We start from the raw sequence: 18089 nt of genomic DNA, 5'->3' as shown, positions 1-18089 counted from the left end.
ATGCCGGCGGCGAGCTCCGACGAGAGCGTCGCTGCGCGTCTTGGACGGTGAAAGCGTCGAGAAGAGTTGAAGTCAGGCAAAGAATATACACTAACAAGAAGCAACACTCAATAGAACGTTCCATTGCAACACCGGCGCCCAGCGGCCCTGCGTTTCCGCCATTTTGGGGTGAAAGCGAGTCGGCAGTCCACTAGTTTCTATGGTAATATCAGCTGCTGCAAAACCTTTGCTCTTTAACATTTCCTGAAGCTATAGGTCTTAACATTGTACTGTACTGACATCTTCCTTTCTTTCCCTTTCTCTTATCTCTCCGTTTCCTTTCTTTGCTTGTCCTCCTGCCACACTGTCTGCAATGCATTTTTTTTTTTTAAAAGACTGTTAAGATTTTGTATGGATACATCTAGGCCTAAACCTATTTTCACCCTCAATTTCTGTGTAAAAGTGTGTGTGTATGCAGCCCATTTTAGCTGAAAATTGTGGCCCATTTTAGCTTAACCAGCCATTTCTTAATAAAATTATCTTTTTCATAAAAATCGAAGTTTCTTTTTTAAATTAAACTTTTTTATTTGAAAGAGCATGTCAAAACATTGTTCATAAACCTTTGTTGGTAAGTGTACTTAAAATTGCTTTAGTACCCTTATTAGTGATGAATGAAATTTACTATGTCAGTCTCACTTTCCTTACAATTTCTCTGACAAGCTTCATTTAACACTCTGCCCTGCCCCTTAAAAAACTCAGACCAGTCAAAACTATTGTTACATGTCAACAAGTGTTGAAGCAACAATGCAAGGTCAGTTATTGTGATTGGCTGTAAAAATTTAAAGAGATATGACGCAACGACCTTATTTGGCCCATTTTACCTGATAGCCCATTTTAGCTGATTTCACCCTAAGACAACACTGCAAAAACAGTTTCTGTCAAGCTGTTATATTCATATATTTATTGTCCAACATTCCCAATTTTTCTGATGCATGTCCTTAATTTAATTTCATATGTTGGTATTAATTCAGTGTTTATAATGCTAATACTTGAACTTCAAAGAATTTTAACCCAAACTGACTGGGTTTCTAGAGAGCAAAGGTTTTGAGAAAAAAGTGGAAGACTTAAACACAAAGTGTGTAAAATAAACTGTTAAAAGAATTTGATGATCACTAGTGATAGTATTTTATTTTGTGTTGTCATCATTCAGGTTGGATTTCAGCTTTAATGTGCGTTTTTTTTAACAAAGCAGCTGATAGAAACTAGTGGACTGCCGAGTCGCTTTCACCCCAAAATGTCGGAAATGCAGGGCTGCTGCTGGGCGCTGGTGTTGCAATGGAACGTTCTATTGAGTTTCACTTCTTGTCAGTGTATATTCTTTGTCTTAGCTCTGCTGCTGCCATGTTTCCAACACCTGGCCCCGCCTTGACGCAATGATTGACAAGGTGGGGCGGTGACGTGATCGTCTCAGAATGCATTTTCAAATCCACATTGAATTTTGCTACATTCATTGCGGGACATTTAATGAAAATGCAATCGGAAGTGTCTTAACTGTGAGTGCAAATGCAATTTAAAAAAATAACATTTAAATGGTCATTTTGCTACAGTTTTTGCTTGAACATTTTTAACATATATAATCATTTCTGTAATACATTTTAATTTTAATTTTGCAACTTAAAAGGCGTTAAAATATATGTTTAAATTATATGTTAAAACTAGTGTAGGAAATAGCAAATGTAAATTATATTATTGAATTTGAATGATCATTTTGCTCCAAACATTGCACATATAGTATGGAAAATGTAAATTTAAATACAAAAATGCATTGCCATTTTACATATTGTATTGCCATTTTGCATATTACATTTTAAATTGAATATTTCTACACGTGTGCTTCCATAAACTTTTGCCTGTTGTGATTACATTCTGTATCGTGTGTTGACACCTACTGGAGGCATCAGGTCACAACACACTTAAGTTGACTACAATATAAAACCAAATTTTTGTGTGAACTAACACTTTAAGTTCACCTACATTAGCCGACATAAACTTTAGTTAAACTGAAAAACATAACTTGCACGTGAAGTAGGTAATAGTAGGGTTGCTTTTTGTTCAGTTACATTTATTCATTTTTTATAATTTAATAATTTGTTTGTAATAAACGCTTTAAATGGGCTATAAAAATTTTGTTGATTTTTTTTTTTTTTAAAGAACAACTAAGATCAAATAAAAATGCTTTGCGGGCTCAAGCATAGGCAGAGTTCTCTTTCTAACATTCGTTCAGTATCTCACTATGGGAACGCCTCGGGCGTGATCGATCGCGGAAGCACCAATAACACCATGTCTGCCAACCATGGCAGACCAATCGCTGCAGTGATCAGGGAGTCCCGCCTGCCTGTACTGTATATAAACCACAGCTACCTGCCGTTTAGTCATTCTCACTCTCTTCCCCATGGAAGATTTCAGAAGCTGTTCTCAGCAGACTTTGGGAATTATTTGCTTAACAGTTTACAGATGGAGCCGCACGGTAACGTCCCAAATGCAATACATTCCTAACGTTTGTTGAGTTACTTCACTTAGAGTGAAATAACTAACTCAAGGCGAGTTTTCTGCTCTAAGTTTTTCAAATTATTTTCCAAGTTTTTGGGGCGCTTACCACGCGCCAAAAAGAAGGAAAAGGAGAGCTGTCTATCACAGCACAGCTCCGTACTAGTTGTCACATTGTGGTGGGCTTACCGTACAAAAAGAGTGCAGGCTCCATGGCCACAGCGAAAGAGCCTGAGAGCCCTGGAGGAAAAGGTCGTCCTCCTCATCCGTGTGCTTGTGGAATGTGGATTTCTGTGAAGGATTCACACAGTCTCTGCATCTCCTGTTTGGTCGCTAAACACACTCATGCAGCTCTGTCCAACCCCGAGGGCTGTCCTCACTGCGCAACGCTCTCGGTTAAAACCCGAGAGCGAAGACTCCGCGTGGTGGTAGCTGGGAAGTCGGACCCATGTCTCTCTGCTCAACCCAGAGAGGAACTGATGGATTGTCCTCAGGCCGCCAGCTCGTGGAGAGAGATGATGGAGAGGGTGTCACCCGTCCTTCCCCTGCTGTTTGAAGATCCGTTATCGGGAGAGGAAGATGACAAAGTATTGTCAAACATCCTCGAGTACGAGGATGACGATGAAGATGCTACTCTTCCCCCGAATCAGTTGCATCTGCCGAGTGCACAGGATGAGAGTTCACCCTCTCCTGTACAGATGGACATGGATCTGTCGATCGACTGGCCATCCCACCCGGCAGGTCAAGGGGCTGAAAGAGACCTGTATGATGGAAAGAGACTTCCGTCACGTCTCCCTCCAGCGAGGAAGTTTATTCCAGCCGTCCCGGCCTGTGTGGCTGAAATGAAGAGGTTTTGGGACATGCCTTTTTCCCACCGAGTACCTGTCAAGGGCTTCTCGAGGCTGAATGTTCAGGGAATGGAGGATTTGGGGATGGCAGATAGAGTCATCTGTGGCGAATCATTTACACCCGAGTCGCAGGGCAGCGCTCTCTTCAACCGAAACCTTGCTGCCAGGTCAAACAGAGCGCTTCACCTCTTCAGTTTTTCAAAAGATTTATAAATCATCTGTACTGGCCGTTCATGCTTTGAACGTGACGTCTCTCCTTACAGTGTATCAAGCAGAGTTATTAGAGGAGATGGGGCATCAGCTGGACTCACATTCAAATTCACATTCTCTGTGCATTTTCTTGGTCAGGATAGACAATACAACGTTGATAGCCTACATAAATTGGCAGGGAGGAGTACGTTCTCACAAGCTTCACTTGTTAGTGAAAGAATTGATTATGTGGAGCAGCACATAATGCACATGACCTCCTGTCATTACGCATGATGCATGTTCAAGGAATAATGAGCAGGGGAGCAGATTTACTGTCCAGAGGAAATCCTCTGTACAGGGACCCAAGCGATCCTCATGGTGTGGCAGAGATTTGGCCGGGCTGCCGTAGATCTCTTCACATGTCCCCTGTTCTTCTCTCTGGCTGGCAACGATGCACCGTTGGGTGTGGATGCTTTAGCCCACGAGTGGCCAGACGTGTTACTTTATGCGTTTCCCCCATCGAGCCAACACTACGGAGGGTTCGGGAATGCAAACATGTAATGATTCTGATCGCGCCATACTGGCCGGGGAGACTGTGGGTTGCGGAGATTGCGCAACTGCTCTATGACCAGCCATGTCATGTTGGTCTTAACTCGGGTACTATTGGCCAACACCTTCTCGTCGTCGATTTATGAGATGGGCACGTAGGCTACACCCAGTATCGAAGGCTAGTCCCCCCTTGGGACTTGTCCGTGGTTCTGAACACGCTCTCAAAAGCTCCTTTCGAGCCCATTGATAACATTGCCTTGAAGCTGCTCGCTTTTAAGACGGCTCTGTTACTTGCTCTCACTACAGCAAAAAGGGTGAGTGAACTACATGCTTTATCAGTTCACTCCTCATGTATGAGGTTCGCTCTGGGTGGTCAAAAAGTAACTTTTAGAGCTAACCCGGCGTTTGTGCCTAAAGTGTTTGATCACGCTGGTGCAGTTCAATCAGTGGACCTGCTAGCTTTTCATCCACCACCCTTTTTATCCCCAGAGGAGGAGAGGTTACACAGTTTATGTCCGGTTCGTACTCTGTATATGTTCAGAGAACCTGCACACTTCGTAAGAGCAATCAGCTCTTTGTCTCGTGGGCTGATTCTTACAAAGGAAAACCTCAGGTTGTAAGGAAAATCTCCCATCAACGACTTTCTCACTGGGTGGTGGAGGCTATCGTATGGAAGCCCGTTTCCGCCACAGTTGAGTAAAAAAATATAATTCTGTAAGTCATAATAATGAGAAACTTTCTCATAATTATGACTTAGTATCTCATTATATTGAGAAAGTTACTCATAACAATGACTTCGTTTCTCATTATAATGACATACTTTCTCGTAATTATGACTTATTTTCTCGTAATAATGACTTAGTTTCTCATAATAAAGAGAAAATTTCTCGTAATGAGAAAGTTTTTGGTAATAATGACTTAACATCTCATAATTACGAGAAAGTTTATCGTAATAATGACTTAGTATGTCATAATAATGAGAAACTTTATCGTAATAATGACTTAGTATGTCATAATAATGAGAAACTTTCTCGTAATTATGACTTATTTTCTCGTAATAATGACTTATTATCTCATAATAATGAGAAACTTCTACGCAGGACATGTCAATGGTATATAAACCATGCCCGAAAGTTAGCGTTCGTGGGGACATCAATCAAGCCAACCGTCCATTCAGAAACCGGGAAATTTGACACAGGCTGATCTCTCACATTCACTTCCGGTTGATGCGCAAGCTGGCTTGACTGAAGTATTTGTGAGTTTTCGTGAGGATTTATAGTTTATGGACTGTTTTGATTTCGATAATCACATCTAGCAATGGAAAAGCATCGATGGCATCGATAAAAGAGATCTTTGAAAGCGAAAATAAAGTGATTATTGCAATGGGGAGGACGCACGAGAGGAGAGGACTCTGCGATTGGTATGTATAAACTGTATTACTGCATTTACAATGCTTATACTCATTTTTGATAGAATTATTATTATTTAAAAATGTGAAAGCACAGCAACCAATATGATAAACTATTATTTGACCAAAAAAATGTCAAAACTATATGACAAGGCTACTTGCACACTGCACAGCTTTCTGCAAGTATGCAAACTTGAATTGCCATTTCAGTAAATCTACATTTTGATATTGTGAAATGGGTATTATTACAGTGCAAAAACTGTGTATAAACAGTAATTTCTTTGTTTCAGTTTCTGTTGAAGATTAGTGAGCAGCAGCAGCAGCTGGCACAGATGGCATCACATCTCCAGGAGGCAGACGGGTGATGCTGAGGTGATGCTCAACACAGGTGACAAAAAATGATGTACATGTAAGGAATTATACAAATCTGGAGGATGTTCATGATTATAATAGAGTCTTCTGAAAGAATAAAACTGATCAAAATCATAAAACGCCTCTTTTTTTGTTTGTTTGTTTATTATAGCACAGACAAAATATACTTTAATATATATCACTTTCAGCAGTGCTTTATGTATTTTCAGAGGTTTTTCTGTAAAATAACACTGCAATTTTTTTATTTATACCACTGTAAATGGGTATGGGGAGATTTTTTATTCAGGTATACTATATACAATATATACTATATATATATTTTTTTTATCACTTTTAGGAGTTGTTTTATGTAACTTCAAAGGATTTCCTTTAAAATGACACCTAGATTTTGTAATTAGACCACTATATAGGTATGGGAACCTTTTCAAATCTGGCAGAAATCCCTAAAATGGTCCCAGTGCTTAGGACGTAAATGATCAGGCAAGTTTAATATATGATGGTGGTCTGATATCTGGAAATCTGATCTTACTATCTGAGCTTTTGCTTACAATTTGGTCCCCCCCCTTGAAAATGTCTCCTGCGCCCCTGCCTCTCTGGCCCACTCAGTCCTGGGAGTGAGTAGTCAGGTTGTATAATGCAGTTTTATTAAGGGGCGAATTCCTCATATTATTCTGTTTTCACCTCTATCGGGAGCTATGATTCAGATAATAACCCACTCATTCTTTAGTCTTCTTCGTCAGCATATCAGCAATATGGGAGTTGTCTATATCCCATAGTGAAATACTGAATGAATGTTATAAGAAAACGTTCTCTGATAACAACACGTTCTCACAAACATTGCCCACCTTACCTGTCCTGCACGGAGAAGAGATATGCGGAGGATGACGAAACGGCAGGTAGCTGCGGTTTATATACAGGGAGGTGGGACTCCCTGATTGCTGCAGTGATTGGTCTGCCATGGTTGGCAGACGTGGTGTTATTGGTGCATCCGCGATCGGTCATGCCTGAGGCGTTCCCATAGTGAGATACCTCACTTCATGTTATCAGAGAACAGGGGTCATGTCAGTTTTTGTTCAGCGCTGATTTGTTCCTCTGATTAAAGCAAAGTGTAGACATTATTAAGGAATTCTTAAAGGAGTCTTAATCAAGGTAGCGCTATATTTAATTTTTGACAGGAGTAAACACGAGGTTGTAAGGGATAAGTGCGTTCAATCGATTTGTACTGTACCAATACCAATAACTGTTCAGCTGAAGAATTCTAAAAAAAATAATAAAAATAATAAAAAAAAAAAACTTTCAGTAGACAAAAACTCAAAAGAGTTGTGAAAAGTTATGTAAATTATAATTATATAAATATATTTGTTCTTGCGAATATAATTTTAATGTATTTTATTTTTATACAAATATTATAGGCCTATGCGTGCACTACGATTAATCATTTTCATTATGTGTCCTCATTAAAAAGTAAGTAAATAAATAAATAAATAAAAACAAAACAGAATAATAGCAAACTGGTGGGATGCCAGTTTGTGATACACCAGTGTTGTCCACCAGAGCGCACTCTTGCGTCATTAGTTCTCTCGGTCATGGCAACCGCGTTTTCATTGACTCATTCCCTGCATAGATCGCACCCAGAACGAACAGAGACACGCCAAAACACGGGCAGATTCATGAGGAATCAGCCGAAGCCTCTGCATTCATGACAACCTTCTAAAGGCTTTTTTTCACTGAGGGAGATCTAGAGGAGAGATTTGAATGTTCGCTGCTGATCGGATGTTCAGCTGACTGTGATTGCAGGAACATTGTGCGACCATCATCATGGCTGCGTCTGAATTATATACAAAGGTAAACTCACACACTCAGCATCTGATCGTGTTGACATCAAATGCTGATGTCAAAGAGACTGTAAATGCAACGCAAATGTGTTAACGCAATGCCAATGCCTACATATGTCTGAAAGTGGTGGTGTTGTTGATGCTCGTTGCTCACGCGTTGTTGGATTCATAGGGCATATGTTGTCATTATTGTCCTCTGATCATTTGAATGAAGTAATTCATCATGCATGCCTTATATCAGACGAACAACCTTTTGTATAATGTTTATACTAAGATATGTGAAATATTACAGTCATATCTTGTGTTTAGAGTTTTTATTTTGTCTGCAAAGATTACTAAGCGATTTGCCCTTTAAATTAACAACCTTAATTATTTGAGATCGCAATATTTTGCAGCATAAAACAAGGCATTTATTGTGAATACAATTAAATGTACATGAAACCCATGAATTGCTAGTTATTTTATTTAGAATAATGCATGCAAAGATGTTGTGAACTGTATTAGGTGGATAGATGATAAAGGCAAACACCTTTAGCATTCTTGGAAACAGCAGATATTCGTAGTATTGGGCAGGCAAGCTGAGGTTTTCAAAGGCCTGTTATGTATTGATATGGGTCACAGTTGTAGTTGATGGCTGACCGCAGAGAGCCAGTGGGATGCAGGCAGTGCTGATGCGAGCCTGCCTGGGATGATGCAACAATTTCTGGTGCTGATGCGAGCATCTCTAACATAACAGCTGCATCCATGCATTGTAGTTGTTTTCAATCTCCTGCTGAGGCCTGTAGGCCGGTCCGCACATATCAAGGCGTGTCTCCTTGAGGAAAAAAATCCATTGGAATATTGTTGCGTAGCAGTCGAAACATGACATCATCACATATGTAGTCATAATGATGTCTCAGATGACGAATGGCTTTTTTCTTACTGAAAAGAGAGGGAGAGAAGGGGGGAGGCCCACCCATCCCCCATGATGCAGCTGTCTTATTGTAAATGCACTGATGGATCCCTTTGAAAGCTGCTAGAGCACAGCACATTTATTTAGATTCAAGCCTTATGTATGTAGAACAAGAGTTTGTAGCTTGACAAGGGTTATTTTTAATAGACGTGCATTTTAAAATGGGTAGCATGAATGTGTTTAGTGGTCTACTTATATACAGTATTGCTTGTTTATTTCCTGGCAAGTTGTGCATCTCATGTAATAATTAAATCCTACATTTGTTTCAGGTATATATTGAAATATAAGACATTGGCCACCCTGCTCCAGATATAAAGCTATTGAAAAACCCATTTTGGTCAACCACTTTGTTTGGTTCCACCGTGTTTTTTTGCCATAACCTCATATTTTTTTCCACTACAAAGCATTCTACATTTGAATTGACTACAGCCTATTAAAGTACTGGATGAAAAAAAAAAAGAGAGAATTCGGTCATAAACTCACCCTCATGTTGTTCTAAAACTATATTGCTGCGTCCCAGTTCGCCTACTTATACTACGCCCTAAAAGTATTTACTGTTTTTGTGAAGAAAAAGTACATACTTCTGAGTAGCAGAAGAGTATACAAGCTTTGGGACATACTACTTCGTCATAATTGCGTATTTAACGGACATTCTGTCACTTAGGTACGCAACCTGTAACCATTTAAACTGCCCTGTCAATCATATTGTCACAGTTAAAATCCTCCACATTCAATTAAATTTAATTTCCTACCGTTTTGGAGAGAAATGCAGTCACATGTTGATCTGCCAGTCATGGGTCTTTCATGCGGAGAACTCTCCTCATCTTTGCATAATGATGCATTTAAAAGTTAATGACCAAACGCATCGTTATAAAAGTTCACAATGATGTTGCAGATGAAAAATAATGTAGATAACATTTATTATGGTCAATATTAGCCATTAGAGTGTGCACGGATCTGCACTTCAGATTCTAACTGGAAAAAGACCATCTGGGTATCTTTGGAATACTCATTTCAACATAGTACGATTTGGGACACACTAATTATAATTTCAAATACTATTTAGGATGGATAGTATGCGAATTGGGATGCAGCATATGACTTTATTTTTTTCTGCGGAACACAAAAGAAGATCATAGTTTGAGGAACGTTTCTGGTGTTTTTGCCCATATTATGAAAGTCAATGGGTCCAAATCTTTCAAGCTTCAAAGCATGAAATGAATCTTCTGAAGTGTTAAATCACTTTGTATGATGAACAGCTCAAAAAATGTAAGCCTTTATTCACTCGAAAGCCTTTATTCAAACCGCATTGGTTCTCACACATCACATAACCAAACATCATGACATTGGAATATACTACCAATCAAGTTGTATGGACTAATTTCACACTACCTGTATGTCCTTTTTTGAGTTTAAAGGTTTCTGACTTGACTTGGATATATGGACAAAAACAGCTGAAACATTCTTCAAAATATCTTCTTACATGTTTTGCAGAAGAAAGAAAGACACAGTATGAGTTTGGAATGACATGAGAATGAGTTAATTGACATAATTTTCATATTTGAATGACGTATTCCTTTAATGCAGTGTAGTCTTGTAGTGTCTCTCTATTGTTGTGACAATCAGTCAACAATCAAAGCATTATTATAATTATCTTAACTGCAATGATGTCATGTCTGAATGTTTTATTTGGCAGACTGCAGTCAGCATGAGATTTTCCTATCCTCTCTCAAAGGTCACCAAATCCAGGAAGTCATATTCACAATTTCCTCGGGTTTGTAGGCAACTCTGAGAACACAGAGGTATTTGTGTGTGCTCATGTTCTCTGGATAAAACTCGCATTGATGCAGGGAATGGCCGGTTCATTTTGCCAGTATGGAATTCTGCCGGAGGCTGCTGCTTGCAGATCTTACGGAACCATCTTTTTGCAAAATCACCAGATCCTTATAACAGAGAGTGAAATCTTACTCTCACACGAACCCGAGACTGTATATTAACAGACTCCCTGGATCTTTGCTTAAAAAGAAAGATATTTATATAATGTGGTTGTATTTTCCTTTTAATTATTTAGTTTATTTCCCTGAGGTTGTTTTTTTAATGTTGTTATATCAACTCACACAGTTGCAGGTTTGCTGTCAGATCCAGTTTGTACACATTGGACACTGAAATGTGTCTTTCAAACTAATAAGATCAGGTTGAACTGATCAAGGATCTTGTTAAAAATAAACCTCAGCTGTATGTTTATAATGGTGGGATTTTTCAATAGCATCTGCAGAGTGGCAGGTGCTAAACAAAGCCAGGAACAGTGCAAGGGTTGACAGACTTGCAAACTTTTAATATTTTTGTTAAAATATTACAAATATTTGTAAAACTTATGTTTTTCACAAATCACAAGGTGCGGCCAACATGCAGAAACAGGAAATTATATTACAGAGAGGTCTCCTGAAGACCATGCTGTGTTAAGTTAATTTAGACTCTTAAACTAGATATTTTGACCTTTTTATTTTATGACAAGGCAAGGTTAGTTCAGGTTGTAAAATCAATGTCATATGAAACAACCTGCCAAAAACAATATGATATTTATGAATGAATAATGACCGATATATTTTTTTTAACTTGAAAAATATATTTAAAAATGTTTTGAAAATAATGATTAGGATGTGGACACATTCAAGGTGTAAGGGAAATACATTATTGTTTTGTATTCTGACATTTTAACACTCTAATTCAAACTTTAGCTGAAAATGTTGTAAAGGCCCTGATGTATTTCAGTTTAATTCAAAGAACAAACTAATAGCACAAATAAACACAATAGAATTTGTACTCATATACATTTTACTTGCTCTTAAAGGATTAGTCCACTTTCAAATAAAAATTTCCTGATAATTTACTCACCCCCATGTCATCCAAGATGTCCATGTCCTTCTTTCTTCAGTCGAAAAGAAATTAAGATTTTTGATGAAAACATTCCAGGATTATTCTCCTTATAGTGGACTTCAGTGGACTCCAAACGGTTGAAGGTCAAAATTAGTTTTAGTGCAGCTTCAAAGGGCTTTAAATGATACCTGACGAGGAATAAGGGTCTTATCTATTCAACTTACGCACCAGTTCCATTTTTTCCGTAAGTAGAATAGGGAAGGCGTAGGACATACAGCGTAAGCTTTTTGAAGAATACAGAAGGCGGAGTGGCGAAGCACTTGCAAGGCGATCATATACATTTGAAGCTGCATTAAAACTAATTTTGACCTTCAACCGTTTGGAGTCCATTGAAGTCCACTATAAGGAGAATAGTCCTGGAATGTTTTCATCAAAAACCTTAATTTCTTTTCGACTAAAGAAAGAAGGACATGGACATCTTGGATGACATGGAGGTGAGTAAATTATCAGGAAATTTTTATTTGAAAGTGGACTAATCCTTTAACTTGAAAATTTTGAGTAGGTTAATTCATACATTTAACTTAAAATTATCATGTAATCACAATTTAAGAATTTTTAGTAGTGAAACAGTATTTAGTAGTGAGTGGGAATTTAGCTAGCTATAACTAGCTAATTCAGCAAATGCTAATTGGTAACACAATTTTTGGTTTTGATAACATTAGCAAAGCATAGCAATTGCTGAAAGAGTACGGCAATATAGAATATTTAACATTTAACAATAACTGTTCTCAAATCAAATTCTCCACTTGTCACCATGATGGTAACCCCCCAAAAAAACCATATAACAGAAACTTTTCTAAATTAGCATAGCAAAGCATTAAACACTACTGAATCTCCCACTTAACATAAAACTTGCACACAAAAAGCATTATATAACACTTAATTTTAGCTTTTTTCCCCTTTCAACTGCCATGGCAAAGCATGCTGGAAAATAGCCCAGTTTCAGGTAAATTTAAAAGAAACAAGTTCATAGAACTCAAAAGAATTCAGATTACTTGAAATGTGTCAGTTTCATGAACTCAAAAGAAAAAGAAAGTTCTAAATACTCATTAAAAAATAATTTGATTGAACTAATTTGTTTAATTTATGTTTGCCCTACTCAAACCAATTAATTATTTTGAGCATTAGGGTTTACAGTGAAGAGCATTGAGTGATATATAATATACATACACACACACACACACACATATATATATATATATATATATATATATATATATATATACATACATATATATATATATATGTGTACATATATTTTTGTGCACAGTGAGTCTGTTGTTTGATATTAACATTAAAAAGCCTTAAGACTAATGCACAGATCCAAATGTTTAAATTCACTTAAGACATAACCGACTATGTTTATTAGGATACTTGCCAAGACGGGCATTTTGACATAATTTTGTGTGAAATTGTCCGTTCAAGCACAAGACGTAAAAGAGAGCCTAAATCAGTATTCGTATGCTGTCAGACGTGGCTTTCTGGGTGCACACAAAACTTTTCACACAGCGCAAGCAAGATAACTTTTGCGTCTTCTTCAGCTTAAATGTTGAAATTGGCAAGGCTTCGAAAACATGTGCAAATGATAAACTTTCATGACAAAGCAGCACTGGTCTAATCGGGACAGTGACAGTTCTGTCAACGAGCCCCGCATGTGCACACTCTCCTGCGGTTATTTTTTGCCCTTAACTCAATTAGGCTACAGGTTTCTGAAATCATACAATTTACTAGCCATTGGCTAATAAAAGACATTTTTTTTTAGTCACCTCTCGTGGTCGGATATGAGACGGATTTACTTGCATTGTAGATGCAAATTCCAGAGCTGGTGCAAACATATCCATGTCACTATGGTCAGATGCTTTCTTAACCACTTTTTTCTCACCAATGTCATGTTGTGTGTTTTTGTTATTGAAAGGAAAGCAGCCAGCACATATGTACATATTCATCTAAACATCGCTATCAGCAGCATGGGGATGTTTGCTAACAGTATACTGTTCATGATTTTTGAACTTTTTTTTACCCCTAAGCGAAAAAGAAAAAACTTTGCCTTGAGTATATCTTGACCTTTTTAAACCAATAAAACCAACATGGATGCTTATCTTTTTATTATCTTGGACGTTTTATGTTGTAACAATGTTTTCGACCCAGTGATAAACAGATATGTGAATGACTCCGTTCTTAAATGGCAAACCACTGATTGCCAACATGTGCATTGCATTACTAGGAGGTAAATAAGCTCTGTATAGGACTAAATGGAATGAGCGTTAAAAAAGACCCTTGTACTACTGCAGCAACTGCTCACTGCTACAGCATGTGGCATCTGTTGGCATGTTCGCATACAAGTTTTAAACTTCTCTCTCTTGTTGATTCTGTCCATTGACCGTCCTTCCTGCAAGCAGCAGTTGTTGTATGTGCTTTGCAAAATTATGCATTTAAAAAACAAACAAAAAAAAAACTTCTGTTCTTGCTCATGTGACACTAGAGGGTTTGGCTGTTCTAAGAACAGCTGATGATACAGACAAACAACTCTCTCTGCTCACTAGAGTATCAGCCACTCAGAAAAACCGTCTCCCAGAGTCCCTCAATATATATCCGTCTGGGATCAGGGATCCAATCAGCTGCATTGAGCGATCCATAACCTGTTTCCCAGCTCTGGCAGAAATAGGGCAGACATCATTCTTTTAGTCTTCAGTATGAAATAGAGCAGTTTATGTTTTAAACATGAACCAGGAGTTGGATTTTATGTTTGTTAAAGTAAGTACTGGAATTAATATCCTTTTGCTTGTTTTGAACGCATGTAATTTCAAGATTCACGGTGTTACTTCCTACTTGGTGATCAGGTTTTTGGAGAAACTATCTGAATTGGTTAGAAAATCCCTGGTGGTCTTACCCCCCCTTTTTTTTATCGGAATATGCCTATGAATGTTACATTTTCTGACCATTTTCTTATTGTTGCATAAAAAGACTCACATAAAAGATAATTTATTTTTTAATTATTAATTATTACAATTCTGAGTTGAACTGATTCAAATAATGCTAATTCTTTCATTGCACCTGGTTTTGGTGTACTTGGTCATTATAGATGTAAATTTTCAAATTTCTAACGGCTTCACTGTTCTCTTCTCATGGTTTGGATTCAGTTCAGCAAATACTTTGTATGTTGCTATTGAGGATACAGATTAGATTAGATTTATTAATTCGATACTACCATAAGCATGAATCAGTGTGAACTGCTAAGGATTGAATCATGCAACAATTATGCTTATAAGGAAGACGCTCTGCTCAGTGGTCTGTTGGAAATGGGCCGTGATCTCATATCATGGGATTTTATTGTCCGTGTGTACATCGCATCTCCATTTAATTTGACTGAATTTGATCTTGCATCATTACATTTGGATGAGTTCCTGTCTTGGCTGTGGTAATTTATCAGTATGGGTGTTCTGTGCACTTTTCTGTGCCGCAGAGAATCCTGGATAACCTGGCGTTGGAATGCTTGGAATAACTGTAAACAAGTGCAATGTAGTTATTTTTTCCAACAAACAGATTTTGTGGGATTTCAGGCATTTTTGGCAAGCATATGTGAGAGCTGGTCAGTAGTAACAGTGCGGTGGGTGAAGGGTTTGCTGGTGAAGCGAGACTCTGGGAAACAGCAGGCAGCAGATTTTCACATGAGCGTCTGTCATGTGATGGTCTGTTCTGCTCTCTCTCCCTTTCTGGTTTTCCTTGTTTTCTCCTTTAAACTGTGAGGTCAAAGCCCAGAGCATCATGTAACATTTAAAGGGATAGCTCACACAAAATGAAGATGTTTAGCAGAATGTCTAACCTGCACTTTTCTGCAAAATGAAAGCGAAAGGACTGGGGTTGTCAAGCTTCAAAAAGGACACAAACACTCCATAAAAGTATCTTAAATGTAGTCCATACTATATTCCAAGTATTTAGAAGTCATGCAATACCTTTATGTAAGGAACAGATCTCATTCATGCTTGTATGCTTGTATTTGCAATAAGTATGAAAACCAATGTGTGTACAGTGTGTGTGTGTGTGTGTGTGTGTGTATATATATATATATATATATAAATATACATATACACACACACGTATACATACATATGTACATACATTCATACATATATGTGTGTGTGTGTGTGAAATATATATATATATATATATTATACACTCTCTTATAATACTTTTATGATACTTTTTGAGCTTGTTAATGTAAATCACATTCATTTCATTGTATGGACAAGAGCAGCTTGGAGATTTTTCAAAACATCTTTTCTGAGGTGTCATATGGTTGAACTTTTCCCTTTACACAAATCTCTCTCTCAGTTTGCAGTCAGCTGAGATGTGAATGTCATACAGATGAGAAAGTTCATTTAACTGATTTTGTAATCTTCAAGCTCTCACACAGACAGCCATGTGGTCTGACTAGAATGAGGGGTGGATTATAGTGTGACTCTGTTTTATGAGTTTCATGAATAGCCAGAGGGCTGTACCAGAGACCTGTGTTACTGGGGTTTTGGACATTCAAAATCATCATGATTTATGAAGAAATTGAGTAATTTTTATTGAATCTGACCTCTTTGTCTGTATGAAATTGCAGCTGTGATCAATGTGTTTGATAAAAATGAATCTCTGTTTATCTTCAAGAGGATGAGTGGAGTAAGGGAAGAGTGAGTGTACAGAGGAAAAGAAGTTGCAACTTCTAAAGTGAAAGCTGGTTAATTCTATAATCTCCGTTTGACCGTGAACCGATTTATAAATGCTTTGTAAAGTACCCTCCCCCTCCCCCATCTCTCTCTTTTTCTCTCTAAAACACACAAATAATCACATTCCTCTTTTATAAAGGTCATATTGCTCAAATGGTTTTGTATTTTAATCGAGACCAGTGTAATTATTTATTTTTAAGTCATTGGCACAGGCTTGAAATGTAGTTTATGTTAGTGTTGTCACGAAACTGGAGTTTCTAACTTCGATACGTTACCTTGAAAAATAATAATATTTGATACCATTTTTGATACATGAGAAAAAAAAAACTGCCATATAGATATTTTTAATATTATCTTATTCTGTGTCAGTATCATTCGGAGAAAAAAGTCACAATTGTGGGATATAGGCCTAAACCCACAATTGCGAAGAAAAAAAAGTCAGAACTGCGAGAAATAAACTAGCAATTACTCGCAATTTCTCACAACAGCGAGTGTATATCCCACAATTCTGACTTTTTTCTAGCAAATGTGACTTTATTTCTCAGAATTGAGTTTATATCTCACATTTATGACTTAATAACTTGCAATTGCAAGTTTATGTTTTGCAATTCTGACATAAAGGGCCCTATTTTAACAATCTAAGCGCATATTCTGAAGCGCATGGTGCACTTAGAGCGTGTCCGAATCCACTTCTGCTAGTTTAACGATGGAAAAAATGGTATCGGCTAGGTCCAAAAGACTTGTACATAGTCTCTTAATGAGTCATGGATGTGTTTTGTGCATAACATGCGATTAACCAATCAGAGTGTCATCTCCCATTCCCTTTAAAGTCAGTTTAAATACATGCGTGTATTGCCACGATTGGTCAAATAATTAGCCAATATTAGCCAATAATTAGCCAAAATATTTTGTCAGTTGAACTTGAAGTTTAATTTCCATTGTTGTTATTATATAACTATTTGCTTATATTGCATACCCTTAAGACAACTAATGAAAGCTGGGTTTAAAGTTAAGAATAGTGCACAAAAAAAAAAAAAGTACAATTCTGTAATTACTCACCCTCTTATGTTATATTCTAGTTTTATCAAAGTCATAAAATAGTGCAGTGAGCGGTTAACCACAGCGGCCAGATCATCAAGCCAGTGAATCACTGCAATTACTGAGCAAATTGTTCAGATCATTTTTTGAACAAATCAACTGATTTATTGGAGACTCAAAAGAATGTTCCCAATTGGACATTGCTACTTCTCTCATGAAGTAAGGAGATCTACTGTACGTCTGGGGTCAAAATTTTCAGTTAATAATCACTAGACTTTGCATACATTCTTCACACAAAGTTATCATATGACCACGGTTGACTTGAAATATTGCGCATGAGTCATATTGGCTTATACTAACACTGACAACAATGTCTTTGAATTCGTTTTGAAAGCTTCAGTCTCCATTCATCATAGTTGCTAGTAATTCAGAATATCTCATACGAGTGTGGAACGACATGAGGGTAGGTAATGATGACAGAATTTTCATTTTTGGTAAACTATTGTTTACACATCTTTATAGGATTGATAGTCATGTGTGCAAGACTACATTTGGTAATAGCATGAAAAAATGCAGTGAAAGAATAAGTATGTCTGAATTACCTCATAAACTTAACTTCATGAACATAATACTTATGTCATCCAGAGTGAATGACGTGGTCAGGAAATGAGTTTTCACGTGGCTCAGTATGAGATCAGTGTGGGTTTCATTGAAACACTACAA

At 37.5% G+C, this 18089-nt stretch overlaps 1 protein-coding gene across 1 annotated transcript in view; it reads left to right on the top strand.

The window, feature by feature from the left end:
* Nucleotides 1–7471: 7471 nt before the first annotated feature.
* myo5aa (myosin VAa) overlaps nt 7472–18089 on the top strand; it is a 96517-nt gene continuing 85899 nt past the window's right edge. Inside the window, exon 1 of the mRNA XM_051870535.1 lies at nt 7472–7737. Coding sequence (XP_051726495.1) covers nt 7711–7737 — 27 coding nt within the window. The 5' untranslated portion in view covers nt 7472–7710. The remainder of the gene's footprint in view (nt 7738–18089) is intronic.

Source organism: Ctenopharyngodon idella, chromosome 18 (genome assembly GCF_019924925.1).
Source record: "Ctenopharyngodon idella isolate HZGC_01 chromosome 18, HZGC01, whole genome shotgun sequence".
NCBI lineage: Eukaryota > Metazoa > Chordata > Actinopteri > Cypriniformes > Xenocyprididae > Ctenopharyngodon > Ctenopharyngodon idella.
This window is presented reverse-complemented; position numbering and strand designations above follow the sequence as displayed.